The 16,799-nt window shown below is 34.5% G+C and overlaps 1 protein-coding gene across 1 annotated transcript in view; it reads right to left on the reverse strand.

Moving 5' to 3' along the window:
- SUPT20H (SPT20 homolog, SAGA complex component) overlaps nucleotides 1-16,799 on the reverse strand; it is a gene marked incomplete at both ends in the record, with an annotated part of 48,920 nt that overhangs the window by 11,506 nt on the left and 20,615 nt on the right. Inside the window, 12 exon segments of the mRNA XM_080689444.1 lie at nucleotides 1,823-1,977; nucleotides 2,491-2,794; nucleotides 4,497-4,655; nucleotides 4,797-4,899; nucleotides 5,369-5,486; nucleotides 6,184-6,216; nucleotides 7,124-7,150; nucleotides 8,506-8,663; nucleotides 10,112-10,183; nucleotides 12,203-12,259; nucleotides 12,374-12,530; nucleotides 14,704-14,843. Of these exon segments, the coding sequence (XP_080545570.1) occupies nucleotides 1,823-1,977; nucleotides 2,491-2,794; nucleotides 4,497-4,655; nucleotides 4,797-4,899; nucleotides 5,369-5,486; nucleotides 6,184-6,216; nucleotides 7,124-7,150; nucleotides 8,506-8,663; nucleotides 10,112-10,183; nucleotides 12,203-12,259; nucleotides 12,374-12,530; nucleotides 14,704-14,843 (1,483 nt within the window).

Genomic DNA, 16,799 nt, shown 5'->3' on the forward strand with positions numbered 1-16,799 from the left:
AAGAACCATAAAGTAGTTTTTGTGGGCCACATATACACAGCTTCTGTTGTACATTTTTCTTTTTTAAAAAATCCTTTAGCCAGGCATGGTGGTGCACGCTTATAATCCCCACGCTTGGGAGGCGAATACAGGAGGATAGTGCAGGTTTGAAGCCAGCCTTGTTGGCTTAAGAGACCTTGTTTCCAAATAAAAAATGTATAAAATAGGTCTGGGAGTGTAGCCCAGAGAAGGGTTCTATCCCCAGTACCAAAAAAAAAAAAAAAAAAAAAATCCTTTAAATATGTAAAATTACCTCTTAGCTTAAACTGTGGGCCATAGTTTTCTGTAGTTGGTCTCAAAGTATAGGTATGTTTTTTACTAACAAAATATACCAATTTAAACATTAACTGAAAAATTTATCTAGTTCTCTGTTAATTTTATTAAAGAAAGATGAGAGGCAGAAAATTCACATGTGATATACTACTCAAGTCTTATGCCGCATAAGAAACTGAAAAAGCATAATCAGATTACAATGATAAAACTTGTATCGCTCTCAGGAAAAATTCTTTTGAAAAGAAATAGCTTAAAGAGAACTATCACTGTTGTGCAAATACATTTCAGGTATTGGCATCTATTTATATTTCTCAGGGCTAATATAGTATACAAAGGGGGATGGCAACAGTATAGTGTTTCCAAGCTTACTGAAGGCATGACATACTTCATTTTTCATGAGTACCAAATCAAATTGAAATAGTTTTACTTCTGCTTTAAAGTGGATGAAACTGAGGCTAAGGGAGAAAAGTTAAGTGATTTCTCCAAGGTTCCCTCCAATTAGCAACTGCAGCCATGTGTACATAGTACAACTAAGTAGAGTTATTAGTAAATGTGAATAATCTAAATTAAAGACTTAATTCTATTTTTAGGGTTTCTGCCACTAAAACACATTTAGGCCCATTATAAAAAACATAGAATGAGGAAATCATAAAAACATGCTAACATGTTTTAATTTATATTCTTTGAATTCTTTCTTATAATTTATGGAAAATTTGATAAACTTTTCTACATTGTTTTTCCTGCTAAAACTTTTCTCAGTTGTAAGAAAATGAATTGTTGCAAGGCATTACAGCATCTTGGAAAAAACATAAAAATAGCATATGCAAGAACAATACATTACTGATGGATTGTAGTAGTATTAGTAAAATTATTACTTTATTAATAAAATTACTACTACAAATGATGGGAAATATTTTTAATGTCTCAGGCACAGTCTAAGTACTTCATCCTAATTTACTTATCTAATCCTTATAACCATGAGGCAAACTGCTATTGCTGTCCCAATTTTATTTATAACAAAAATGAAACACAAAGGTAAATAAATTCTCCAAGAGTGCACAGTGAGCTGCCCAACTTGAATTTAAACTGAGGCAAGTCTGGCTCCAGATCTAGGCTTTTAACTGCTTGGCTATGCTGCCTCTCTTGCAAAACAAACATTTTAAACATACATTTCTTTTCTCTGCAATATGAGTACACTGATAACAATAAGACTACCAAAATTAACTTTATCACAGTGTTGGGAAGCAGAACATCTAATATGCAAAGACTTACAGAACATCTAATATGCAAAGACTTACAGGTTTACCAAGTTTTTCATAGAAGTTGTTAACTAGGTGGTTTTTAATTCAACTTTGCAAACTTAAAGGCTTTTGAAATAAAATACGTGGGACATAACACCTCATGAAATAACATTGAATGTTTTCAGTGGTAATCTCAAAATAACATTTTTCACTTTAGCATGTACTTTCATTTTTTTTTTTAGAGAGGTTATCATTTCCAATATTCTGACCTGCTTGAGAAGCTGCCTGCATTGCACTGGGCAATGCATTTGGTAGCAGACCTCCTGAGGGGAGAAGGCCGCTCAGGTTTATTCCTGCAGGAGTTATGGCACCAGTATTACAGCCCAGCATAGGGTTTGAACCACTCATCAAAGCCTGGGCCCCACTGCAGGAGAATGAGACAAAGCATTAAACTTGCACTGTAGAAGGAAAAATCAGCCACATCATTCTTCAGATTAAAAAACAAAGAAACTACAAACAGACTTCAATTAGCTATTTTCTGTCTTAAAAATCAGTTTCCAGGCTTAGTACCATTTTTCTTTTCTTTTTTTAGTGTCATTTTAATGCCAGAAAGTGATAGCAAGGTTGGCTAAATTCAAGTACTGAGTATATATATCAAGGTTTTAAAATATAATTTGGAAAATTAATATGCTAAGCAAGAGATTAAAGATAGTAAGAGAAAATAAAAGAAAAATCTAGGCTGCTATCAATATGAAGTATCGTAGTGCAGGTAATGATGCATGCTTAAAATTAAAACATACACGTGAGGCAGCTTCTGTTCATATTTATTCTCTTTCAGTTTGAATAGTATGCAATTTTTTTCTTAATTTCACAAATAAGAATTTACTTAGACTGGTGAAACTCTCTTAAGAAAATGAGGACATTACTGCAAACTTACCAAACAGAGCCCACTACATTGATGAAGTTAAGTCCAGCAGTGTTTCCCATGACCTGGGTGGCCGTGGTTCCTGTAGTTATAGATGTCACCATGGTGGAAAGAGGAATGGTCGTTACAGGCACTGCCTGGCTCAGAGACCTTTGCTGCTGAGCAAACTGAGTTAAAGTGGGCTGAGGGGTGAAGCCTGAATCTTGGGGAGAAGGGGTGGCTGAAGGGGTATTAGGAGTTGAGCTCTGAGCATCAGGAGGGTGTGGGGTCGATGAAGGGGTTGGTGTAGGAGTAGATGGCTTAGTAGTTCCAGATCCTGCTCATTGAGAAAAATAAAAATTGCTAGTTTGTTATAAATGGCCAGTCCTTTTAAAATAAGGTTAATGGAATCTTAGCACTGACAATTTGTTCCAGTTTTTTTTTAAGCAGTTAACTGCAAGTGTTAATTTCTACACATGATACATGAGTGTTGCTACACTCAATTACAATTAAGGATGCAGTATATCACCTAAAATCCCATAATAGATGTTATTAGAGTAACAGTAAAATATACACTTGTAATCTACCACAATACCTACTTAAAAGTTATTTTTTTACATGCTGCCTTTGGCCTAAAAAGTTCAAAAGGAATTCAAATTAGTTTTTGTTATTTACAATTTCACTAATTCAAGACTTTTTTAAATATACTGCTTTCTTAGTGTAACAGTCTGAGATAAACTGTGAACATATTTAATAAATTACATATGGTTAGCAATCATATTTGGTACCTAAATATACATACTTAAGTCCTAACACATCAAGCTTATCCTGACAAACAAATTTCTAAAAAACAGTAATAAAGCAAATGTTTGATAGATAATACTGCATCTTTAACAGTAACTGTGTACTTCTATTTAAATGTAGAATGTATAGAAAATCTGTTGTGAATGAAGTATGCACAGTTTATCAATTAAAAAAAAATAAAAACAAAAAAATAAAAACCAAAAAAGTAAAACCAAAAGCTCTTGAGGTGTTTTCTTTTTTAGCTTTCATGTCCTGCAGAAAGAAAGGAAAGAAATGTGAATGTCCAGAAGCTGTCACTCTACCCTTACTTAAAGTAACAACTGTGTGCAGTAGATTACCATAATCCAATACCCACAACATAAGAAGTGTGAATAGACTTTCAGAAAATTTATATATTTTTCTTTGTGCAAAACAAGAAGGCAGAAAAATTACACCTTTTGAGCTATCAAGATGAAGATGTTTATATCTAATGCAAAGACCATCCTATCACTGTGCAGTGTACTAAAACTTTCAGCACACATTAGTTATCTATAAAAAAATCTAAAAAACTGGAATGCTTTTTTCCCAAATTGGTACTTAAAGTATTCAGATATTTATTAATTTGGAGAAATTCTCCCAAACTAATTCCTGCATTCTTATATAACTATTGATTTTAAAAAATAACCACTAGTGAAAATTACATTTCAATGTCTTCAGAATAATGCATCATGATTATCATCATATTTTAGTAACTGATAACAATCTATAAAAGTGTAGAGTGTTTCTGAAATATTGGTTTTCCCTCAGTTTACTCTATCACCACCTTGGAACTAGTTGACTTCTTACAAATGCAAAGATAGGACCTGCAGCAACAATACTGTAACATTTTTCCTATCAGCTGCATAGTTTATAAAAAATGTAAAATGATCCTAGAGTATACTGAAATAAAAAATATTTTGGAATCTTATTGCCACATGTAACTGCCAGATTTTTTTTTAAGAAGATGTGTAGCTTGCAAGTCTATAGGAAAGGTATCCATAGAGTGCATACATAGATATGGAAAAACAGTAACAATTACAATAAACACAGAACACATACAACTACAAGAGCTCTGCCTAAAGCTTCTTGCAACTTACACATTCTGGGTACACAGTACATTTAGATCTCACTATTTCACAGATTGAAAAAAGTTGCCTTAAGAAACACTATTGCAAAAGCTTATGATAATTTAATAAAGAACTTAAGTTATGACTCACTTTGTGATGAGCTGGCAGGTGACAGGGCAGCTGGAGAAAGCATGTTAACTTGATTGAGATCCATGGATGACTTTCGAGAAAGACTTGGTGGCTTAGAAGGAGGAGGAGGAGTTGGAGACTTTAGAAAACAGCTGACTTGCTGTGCTGTAAAATAGTTACCTGGAAGAATATCAAGTTATTTCCTGGACTTAGAATTTAAAACTCTGTAAACTGTAGGAATAAAAATATAGCTTTAAAACACAGATTATGATTATATGAAGTTTCTTACTCTACATTCCCAAAAACTAAGAATTTAAATACCTGAGGAACTATTTCCTGAGCTTGAAGGAAGTTTGATGGGTGGAGGTCGATGTTTTACCCCTTTCCCCAACACTGAGGTCTGAACTGACACTGTCTCAGACTGCTGAAAGACAACGACATGAGCATACATGTTAAAATTAAAATACCACTATAACTCATATGAAAAAAATTTATAACTTTGCAAAGTAGTGATTATATACTAAATATCATATGTATTACAAAAAAACATAATTTCACATGAGACCCATGTAATACATTACAGCAAACATAAAGAAAAAAGGAAAGATTTCTGAGTGGTAAGATGAAAAGATAGAGTGTGAGAGAGAAGAAAAGCAAAACATAAGGTTAAGGCAAAGCTTCTGCCTTCCAAGACAGTAGCAAGTGTTGAGGCTAGATGACTAACACTATCTTTGCCTATCTGAAACTTTCTATCACAAAAAGTTATATAATAAAAATGTTAAAAGGCAAATCAAAACTAAAATCCCCTTACCCCTCAAAATATAATTCTTAAACATAGTTCAGATTCCTTGAGAAATAATTAGGTACAAAAAAGTAACAATAACCAAACATACTTCTGTTTCCTTCCCAGGAGAAAGCTGACTCAGACTGGCTGAGCCACTAGAACTGTGTGACATCTTGACTGGACATTTGGCTTCATTCTGGACCAGTTCTTGGTACTGATTAACTACCCTAAAATATCAGGAGAAAATAGGTAAGAATTCAGCTAGTCTTACTTTAAACACAAATTTATTATATAAGAAATGCATGAGGCTACTTCTGGTCAAAATATTCTATTAAATTTAACAGAAAAATTAAAATTAGGCAATTTATCCTTGAGTTAAAAGTGCATAATTGCAGTATTTTTGACAATAAATGTTTAGAACATTTTGCTAACAATCTGAAGACATATTTTCAGTATCTTATTTCTTTCTGATACAGAAATTACAGGAATAATTTAAGCAGTAAGTGGCCAAAAAAAAAAAAAGCTTTTCTCTTGGGCTACCTGAAAATCATATTCCTTGGCTACCAGATTCTAGTTTCTTATTGTCTCCCCAAATCTCATCCTATGAAAATAATGACTTCTAATAGATTGATATATCAAGCCTTTTCACATTTTCCTAGGATCAACAAAATTTTAAAGTTGAAAAAGACCTTAAGAGATTTTTACTGTTCAATAACATATCTTTGCATTTAAGGCTTATAAATATTAATTGATATTATGTTCAAGCAGTTAATGGCATGACTAAAATTAAAGTTTATGACTACTAATAGAGAACCTCATATCCTATAAGGGCGAAATGATTTTCATATCTGTCCTGACCAAAAACAGAGATGGAAAGATATACATATATGTGTATGTGTGTGTATGTATATATTTATATTTTACCTCTCAGCATCAGTCTTTGACCCAATAACAAACCTAAAATGTAAAAGAGGTGAAAGAGAAGTATTAGGTAAGAGTGTTTTAAGAATCCCCCAAATCACTTTTGAAGTCTTCCCTATTTTAGTCACAGTAATATTATAAACTAATTTAAAATCTACCAAAACATCATTAAAAATTTAAAGTACATTTAAACTTATAAAGGAATGACTAAAATTTGGAGGTTTATGAAAGAGAAGTTATTTGGCTGATTTAAGTCAGAGGAAGTTTATTTTGTCACAACAGTTATTTATAAAACGAAATCTGGGCTCAAAATTACTAAGAACCGTACATTCCTAGAAGTGTCACTCCTAAATTACTGTGTATAAGACCTTTGGCCTTTTATTCATTTTAATCTTTGACTCAGAAAGTCAGTACTATTGTTTACATAACAGAACAGGACTTCAAAATATATTTCAGACAAGATAGGTTGTTGCAAATTCAAATAAAATATCTTGATCAAAGTTGTGGGTTTTTTTTTTTTTTTTTTTTTTTGCAGTACTGGGGATGGAACCTAGGGGTACTCTACCTCTGAACTATACCCCCAGCCCTATTTTTCATTATTTTGAAACTGGGTCTCACTGAGTCGCAGAGGGCCTCACTAAGTAGCTGAGGCTGTCTGCGAACCACGATCCTCCAGTCTCAGCCTCCAGAATGCTGGGATTATAAGCGTGCGCCACCACGCCCGGCTTTTTTATTCTTTATTTTGAAACAGGATCTCAATGAGTTGCAAAGGGCCTCACTAAGTAACTGAGGCTGTCTGTGAACCACAATCCTTTTACTTCAGCCTCTCAAATGCTGGGATTACAAACCTGCGCCACCAAGCCTGGCTTGGTCAAAGTATTTTTAAAGTATGACATTTAATTATTATTTCTTGATAGGTTAAAATAATTTATTTTGTAATTACCAATTTGAATGATCATCTGTAGAGGAGCTGAAATATAAAATGCAAAAAGTTAATGCAATCAAATTTTAATTTCATAGTTATTAAAGTAATTTATGAATATGATAGAATAATTGGAAGATAATGAATCATGTCGCATTTTCTGCAGCAACTCCCTGATGCAATTCTCCTATCAAAGTAGTCAGCTGGCTTGTTTTCTGTGGTACTGAGGATTGTGAACCTGGGGCTATTCTACCTCTAAGCCACCCCCAACCCAATTTATGTTTGGCTTTGAAACAGTCTCACTAGGTTGCTTAAGAGTCTTGCTGTGCAGCTTAAGATCATTCTCAAAGTTTTGATCCTCCTGTCTCCACCTCTTAAGTACTGGAATTACAGGCGTGGCTCAGTTGGCCTTGAACCTAGTTTTTCCCTTGAGGACAAAGATTGCATTTTTGTGCTCTAGAAATGTTAATTTAAAATGACCAACATATGTCTTTAGACAAAGATTTTTAAAAACACAGGTAATCAAAATATCTAATCTTTATGTTGTTTTAGCTAAGGAGTCCCTTTACTAAGGACTAAGGAGTCCCTTGATTACTACTTTTTTTCTCACTGACTTTCATCTAGGTATTGGCGAGGTTATTCTTTAAAATCTACCTTTCTACTCTAATTTTCAGTTTTCGGTGTAAAGAATTTGACAGAACTGATCCGAGCCTTTTTCTGTTGAGGTCTTTTCTCTTTTTGCAAAACAGTATCAATGTGATTAAAAAAACTAAAAATAAAAATAAAATTAGGTACTGGTACCCTGTACTAAACATATGTAATCAGAGAATTTACATAGAATTTGAGAATTAGCTATATAAACTGCCAATACATAAATAAAAAAAGGATATGTCCAGACTATTCTTTAGAGCTAACATAACCAATAATTATACCAGAAAAGTTTTTTTTTTTTTCTGTGTGGTACTGAGGATTAAACTCAGCAGTATTCTACCTCTGAGCTACACCCCCAGCCCTACTTTTAACTCTTTTATTTTGAAAAAGGATCTCACTAAGTTGAAGAGAGCCTCACAAAGTAGTTGAGGCTGGCTACAAACCTGTGATCCTCCTGTCTCAGCCTCACACATATTGGGATTACAAGTGTGTAACACCATGCCTAGTTTATCAGGTGTTTTTTTTTTTTTAAAGAAACTATTATTTAAAATAACTCTGGTAAACATGATAACTACAATTTAAGTTTATTCACATGAATTGTCAATTCATGTTTGTTCATTCATGTTCATCTGATTGTTATACTTAAGTGAATTCCCAAAGGTAAATTTTTAGTCATTAATAGTTCATTAGTAGTTGCTAAGTATATTTTGGTTGCCTGGATGTGTCCATTACATATATTTAACAGAACTCACTGGGATGGAGACATCTGGCTGTCACTTTCTTCATCTGCTTTACATGGCTGTATTTTACCATAGTAAAGTGGATCACCAAGTGACTGCAAGATGGTCAGCTTTGTTTTCTGATACTGATTACCAGCTTCACATTCAAATACATAATCATCTTTTATATCCTGAAAAAGACAGGGTATCCCAAATAATACTTTCTCAAGTAAGTAAGCAAAAAAAAAAAAAAAAAAAACATCTGAAATATGATACACTAAATTATGTCTGTTATAGAAGACACATGGAACTTACTATAGAAATGTTTATGGCTCAAGAGAATAAAGTTCAGAATGGCTTGTTTTTAAATGAAGCATTACTGTACACTGAAGTAAAAACATGTAATGCAATGATACTAGTATGCCACCAACACATTGTAATACGTATTAGTACATATAATGAAAATCCTAACAATAAACATTTATTGAACATTGCTCTCAGCACTCGACAGGTACTGTCTCATGTAATCTCCTCTATATCCTCAAGGCTGGCACCATATCTCTATGAAAAAGATGAAAGAACTGGGCAGAGAGAGGTTAGGTTACCTGCCTGAGGTCCCCCTGCCAGTAACCAAACCCTCATGCCGCTCCACCCCTTGAGGGGTGTATAGATGTTCTGTAAAGCTGTATAGGATTCTTTTATGTGGCATTTTGGGAGAGTTCCAATGCAGTAAGCCTGAGCAAAATATGACAGAATTTCATAACCTGGATATAAAAAGTGAAACTATGAAATAATATTAAGAGGATAGAACTGTTGGTGATGTGGTGGCACACACCTGTAATCCCAGTACTTGGGAAGCTAAGGCAGGAGGATTGCAGGTTTGTGGCCATACTCCACAACTTAAGCCCTCCACATCTTAGTGACACTGTTTCAAAATAAAAAATAAAACAAAGCTGGGGGTAATTTTAGAGGTATAATCCCCCTGGGTTCAATCCCAGTACCATAAAAACAAACTTTTGAAAATATCTGTTTTTAATTTGTCACACAAACATCTTTGTGTTGCCACTCAAACAAAAGGTTGTAGTGTATGTGGCATGGTGATTCAACTCAGGGGTGCTTTACCACTTAGCAACATCCCCAGCCCTTCGTTATTCTGAGACAGAGTCTAAGTCACTGGGGCATGCATCAGGCTTGCAATCCTACTGTCTTGGCCTCCTGAGTTCCTGGGATTACAGGAAGGCCACCAAACAGGGCTCAAAACATCTTAAATACAAAACATCTTTTATTATTTACTTTAAGGGTTCATCTATGTTTAATACATTATGCTTACTTCTCCCTTTAAGAAATAATTACAATTAGAGAAAATTAGAACTTTTAAGAGATACACTTAGAAGAATGTATTAATTTGAAAAAGAAATCAAATGAGAACTCCCAACATGCAACCAAAAAAGGTTAACAAAATAGTTATGCAGTAAAATTAATCTTTAAAATTAAAACTATATTTTGGAAAAACAAAATAGTTACTCCTTCTTGAAATTGGATCTTGAAAAAACAAAAGGTCCCAAATTAGAAGGGTATGTTTAATAAATTCAGATCCCAGATTAGCATTACTAGAAATTGACTAGCAATGACCACTTACATGGGCAGGCCAGACTGTGGGTTGTGAGTCATCAGATTTGATAGACTTTTCTACCTTAGCATATTTCTCCACCTAAAGAATCAAATCAAGACACTAGTGAAAATGAAACCAGTATTGTGACCAAAAAGAAGAACCTAAGTAACTCCATACTATAACATAGTGGCTAACACAAGAATTCTTGAATCCCTCATAACTCTTTTAGTTTAAAAGTGCTGATATATTCAATTAAAACAACTTTAATAATAACATCAAAATGTCATGTCTACTAAATAAAGGTAGCAAACATAGCTGCTTTTGAAGATGCCTATTCTTTTTATTTCACAATTTGACATCACATTTGTCCTTTTAGAGCTTTTCTTAATGAAAACTGGAATGTCAAAGACATCAGGGTCAGGAGGAGTCCTTTGGGCAGGGCTTTAAATGAAATAGGAATTGTCATGCACTAGTGTTAACATACAAAGTGAAAAGGGACTAGAGAAGATATTAAAGTTTTTGCATCTTTTCTAATCTCTAGTGAGATTTGAACCATATATTCTTTTTTTATTTGGAAACAGGGTGTCTTCCAGCTAGGCTGGCTTCGAACCTGTGCGATCCTCCTGTCACCGACTCCCAAGCATGGGGATTACAAGCGTGCGCCACCACGCCCGGCTGAACCATATATTCTAAGAATCTGTGTGAACCAAATGTTCTCATTGTCTTGGTAACCATGATTTTAAAGAGTAACTTAGGGCTGAGATGTAGTTCAGTGTTAGTGTGCTTAGCATGCAAGCATGCATAAGATCATAGGTTCAATACTCATAACCAAAAGAAACAAAACAACAAAAAAGTGAGTAGCTTAAACTTCCTGGACACCCATGGAAAAGTATAGATTTTTTATGACCCTCCCCTGGAGACATACTCTGATTATGGCCTGAAATAGAGCTTCAAACCTGTTTGATATTGTATGTGATTCTTTTGATTGTGTTACACAGAGAAACTTTGTTGCTAGGACTATGCAACTTAAAGTGTGGTGTGTAGGCTTCACCAAATAACCTACATAGAGTCCCAAACTTACTGGCTTCCTGCCTCTTCTTAGAGAAAAGGATCTTTCAACCCTGCATTGGCACTGCGGTTACCCCCTTATTTTTATTCAATAGCCTCCAATTGCACTGAGGATACTACCATCTCCTGTATTATTCCACCATAAGGATACTACCATCCCCTGTATTATTCCACCAGTCCCCGTAGGGGCAGTATCCTCAACTTTGGGAATCTATATAGAGACTTGAGAACAGCAGCATCTTAGCCCTCACCCTATTCAGGCCTGCTGAATAGTAATCTACAATTTACCAAGCTTTCCAGGTGGCTCATATACACACTCAAGTTTGGAAAGTATTGCTTTAGATACCCACCCACTTTGCCCTCCAAAAGTAAATATCACCTTTTCTACAATTTAGGCTAATCATCAATTCTCAGGTTGTGTTCCTTGGGGAACATATAACCTACAAAGAAACAATGTGGCTTACTTCCTCCAGTTGTATACCATCCATTGATGCTTTTGGCTTTGTACAATTTATTTTTGGTAAGTCACAGAAATAATAGAACATGTGCTATCCAAGGAAGAATGAAAAGAAAGCAAATGTGGTAATAATACAACTGTCAAGAATTGAGTGAATAATAAAATAGGAAAATAAAACATCGGTCCTCTCATCAAAACACTCCTCGCCCATCTTTCTAATTCATGTGTCCCGGGTACCAGTAAGGAATACTGACTATTGTTCCTAATACTGGCCATTGCTCTATTATTAAAGTTAACCAGCTTGAAAAAAGCATCATTAGAAATTATATTAAAAAAAATAGCATGAAAAAAGCTAGAGGCATTCCATATGTACTATGTAATATATTTTTCCCATATTTTGAAATTGTTATTCCTGTTCTAAATATAGAACCATGTTCTTATAATAACCTAATGGGATACACATTTAACAAAGAGCAGTTAGTTAAATTTTTTTTTTTTTTTGCTTTCTAAAAGAAGACTTTTGGTCTCTTAAGATAGCTAATGATAAAATGTAGGAACTCTACATAAAAAAAGCAATTCATGTACTGACTTACATCTACTTCAGAGGGTATGGCCAAATTACAGGGACTCCGTTTCCACATATCTACACACTGGAAAATTAAAATACACCAAAAATTCAAAATTAGAAAAGCTTTTTAGTATAATAAAGTTTAAACACACACACACACACACACACACACACACACACACACACACACACTTACATTTCCTGCTTTAGAAATTTTGAGGTCATAATGTTGACCTGCTTTTCTTTCTTTTCTTTTTTGTAAGAAATCAAGTAATTTTAGCTGAGGAGGAGGTGGGCAATGAGACAGATCCTGCTGCCGATTCAGAGCGGACCTAGAATACCTCTTGAAGCACCTGAAATATTAAGAAATTTAAATGAAACAATGGTAATGAACTCATTATATATAATTTAAAGCAGTAATCATTGAATGTGTAATCACAAGTACAATAGCCCAGGTACTTGATGAAATAACATTGAGTGAGATCAATAAAATCCTCACTATCATGTAAATAGCTGATAGTCCAGAGGTACAGAGAGACATTCACAGACAGTTTCAGGTAATAAAAGCAGTAGGAGACAACCCTGAGTACTGTTGTAAGTGATAGGGAAGGCAACAATAGGGAAGGGAGGGAAGAGAAGGACTCTGAAGAATGACTCCTGAGGTAAGGTATAATGACTAGCAGGAACTAGCTGTGGGAGGATTGGCATGAAGGGGAAAAGGGGGGGAAATGTTCCTGATCCAGGAATGTAAATAAAGCTAAAAGTCTTTTTTCCCATCCTAAGAAGTAAAAAGCTTGACAAATCGAGAAACCAACAATTCTTTATTATCACTTTAGGGGCAGGGGTCACAGGGCAAATCACAGCCTCGTTTTTTTTGTTGTTGTAGTTGTTGTTGTTTTGTTGTTTTTGTTTTTGGTGGTACTGGGGGTGGAACCCAGAGGCTTTCTACCTCCGGGCTATATACCCCAGATCTATTTTATATTTTATTTGGAAAAAGGGTCTCACTAAGTTGCTGAGAGCCTCACTAAGTAAGTAGCTGAGGCTGGCTTCGAACCTGCGCGATCCTCCTGTCTCAGCCTCCCAAGGGCGGGGATTACAAGCGTGCACCACCACGCCTGGCAACAGCCTCCAGATTTGGAAAGACCAATAGGCAAATGCACAGCATTTTCTTCTGCTGGGGAAAAATGTCCTTGGGAACCAGTGATGGATCATGGAAACCAGAAGTACAACTGATGAATTGCTGGAGGCTCAGCAAGAACAAATAGATTAAAAACTCCAGGGGTATCCAGCCATTGGGAGCCCCCACATTTTTTAAGTATCACCTCCAAAAGGTTCTCACAGTGACTACTGGAAAAAAATTTCAAGCTTCCCAGGAGAGGAGGGAAAAAGGAACCACTTTTTAATTTTTTTTTTTATTGGTGCATTGTAGTCATGCATCTCAGTGGGGTGCAAGACAGTAGAGGTATACATGCACATGTCACTCATTTAGCCCATTTTGAAAGATCAGAGAATGAGTATTTAAAGAAGAGAGAATAATTTTAAAAGGTGCTAAGGCAGGACAAATTTGGTTGTTCCAAAAACAGAAAAATTAAGAGTCACCAAGGTCTAGAGGGTGGGTGAGGACAGAAAGCAAGGCAAGAATTTTTCAGACCATAACAATATGTAGAAATTTAATGTGAAGTGCAATGCTTTGCAGGAAGTTTAAGCAGGGGGTGGCAAAGACAGAGACAGGATGACCAACTACGAGTTCATAAGAGAAGATGACAGTTGCTTGGAGTAAGGTATTGGCAGCAGACCTGGAGAGATGTGGACAGAGATACAAAGAAGTGCATACAATTGCTAATGGACCCTATATGGACTTACTTTAATATTTCAAAGCTGTGTCTTTCCTCTGAATATACTAGTTATCAAGTATAGAATTTAGAAAATAAACAAGTTTTTAGCACCTTCTAATTTTTAAAGAGTTCCAAAATAAGTAACCCAAATAATGATGCAGAGTAGTTAATGATGAGACAACTATAATATCAGTCCAAGTTAATACGCATTATTTTATTAAGTAGAAGAGGTAGCTAAAACATTTAAATACAAGTTACCATGTTATAAAAAAAGTTATAAACTGATTTCTAAGTCTGATTATTTTCTCAAATCTCAAAATTAAATTACAAATTGTTCCCTTAAGAGTAAAATTAACAAAAATTAAACTGGTTACTAAGTATCAGGGAGTAATAAAATTATTTCTGTTCATATTTCGTTTCTTTTAGCTTCTTTACTTTTGTGACAGACTATTAACACTTAAGGAAATTAGTTCTTTCAAAGATTGCAGAAATGTATCACTTTGCTATATAGCAGAGAAAATTAAAAAATAACTAATATAAAAAAATAAGACAAGGTCATTAAAAACTCTATTTTCCAATTATAAAAAAATCAGAGCACTTATACCCTGTAGCAAAAAGCTACCATAAAAAACAGAATTTAGAGCTATTTATCACATAAGTATCTTGGTTTACTCTCTACAAAGGCAATTACCGTTTCATTGGGCGAGTATTCATCTTTTGCCTGTTATAGAGCAGTCTGTTTGCAGTGCAGGCCACTGCTATTGAAGGATCAAGACACAGTGGTTCAGCCGTAGCTAGAATTAGTTGGCTTTCAAGCAAAAGTTTATCTTCCTAAACCATGAAAGAGCATATATCAATAACAGAGTTGAGACTAAAAACCATACATATCATCAAATCCTTGAATTCTGCTAAAGACTACATATAGCAAAATGTAATAACAACTTAACTTCCAACACTAATATATAAACTTTAGAAACTTGACAACATAAAAAAGCTTCTAATAGAAATTCAGCAATTCATAGGCTCTCAAGCAGTCAATTATAAGAGTGTATATTCATCAGTTCAACAAATATTTGCTGAACATCTATTATATTAGGCTTGGTTCTCAGATTTGAGGACAAAGCAATGAACAAGACATAAATCCTGTTTTTACAAAACTTACAAAGTCATGATGAAAATATCTCCTTCAGTATTTGAAAGGTAATAGATTCATTCTATACCAGCTTAAGTATATTATGATAAAATTATTTGTACTAATATTGTACAAATATTTGTACAAATATTGTATAAATTCTAAAGAATAACAGGCATTTTATTGGTATCTCATAACTTAGTTTACTGAATCCTATTTTTTTCTTAAACCCTAAAATATCTTAATAGTTATTAAGTTATTCTTTTCCTCTTTTGCAGTGTTAAGGGATAGAATTTTATACATGCTAGATACTACTGTTTAACTATACCTCCAGGTCTGCTTTAACAATTTTTCAAGTCAAGTAATATTGCAGAATAAAATTTTTTTTTAAAAATATGAAATTAACTTTAAAAAATTCATCTCTATTTTAGAAACTTGCAAAGAGACATATAAGTAGAAGTGTGATGACACACATGAACCTTGAATTTCATTTAACAACCATCCCCATAACTTTTGCTTTACTGGAATATTACACATCTCTCCCCACTATAACAACAAAAACAAAAAACCCCACAAAACAAGCAAACAGCCCCCACCATCTCAGATGTTGTGCTATTTCCCTTGAAAACTTAGTATGCACTGGTAACTGAGAGTATCTCTAATATTTATCTAGATTTCAAGTTTCTCCTCATTGTCCACAGAATGTATTTTTAGTTTTAATTTGAGCTCACACAAGATCTATCACACATTTCATTGCTTTTTCTACCTCTTATGTATCTTAATTTTGTAATGATCACCTCTTCATCTTTTTTCCTTTTCTCATGTTACTGATTTATTGGATTTGACTGAATCTGGCTGGTTACATCCTCATCTCATCACAAAGGTTTCTTTTATTCTCTGAATCTTCTATAAATTGCTCGAGTCTTGATTTAGTGGAGGCTCTGCCTTAATGGGACCATTATGTACTCTCTTTTGCCTCACACAAAGAGGCACAATGATCACTGTCCCATTTTCAGGTCTGCAGGTTTAATGAGATCTCTGAATTATAAAATTTCCCATGAGCTAATGAGATCTCTGAATTATAAAATTTCCCATGAGCCTCTTATCTAATGATTTCACATCAGAGAATCCCCTCTGTCTAATCTTATTATTATTTTTTTTTGGTGGTACTGGGGTTCCTGAAAACCCTTCTACTTCCGAGCTACACTCCCAGACACCTATGTATGTATGTATGTATGTATGTATGTATGTATATATAATATTTATATTTTTTTATTTGGAAACAGGGTATCTTAAGCCAGAAAGGGTGGCTTTGAATCTGTGCAGTCCTTCTGTCTCGGCCTCCCAAGCGTGGGGATTACAAGCGTGCGCCACCACGCCTGGCTAAACTTATAAATAAATTAAGACTTCGAGACTGATTTTTTTTTTTTACTCTATCATTTCTTTTACACCTTAGTAGCTAGAATTTTTCTGAAGAAGTTTCCTTCCTGCTATTTGGCTGCCTAAAATACAGTATATACAGGAATAAAAAAAATAATTAGCCGGGCGTGGTGGTGCACGCTTGTAATCCCCACGCTTGGGAGGCAGAGACAGGAGGATTGCGCAGGTTCGAAGCCAGCCACGCGCGCTGGCTTAGGAGACCCTGTTTCCAAATA

Source organism: Muscardinus avellanarius (assembly GCF_963383645.1).
Source record: "Muscardinus avellanarius genome assembly, chromosome: 2".
Lineage (NCBI taxonomy): Eukaryota > Metazoa > Chordata > Mammalia > Rodentia > Gliridae > Muscardinus > Muscardinus avellanarius.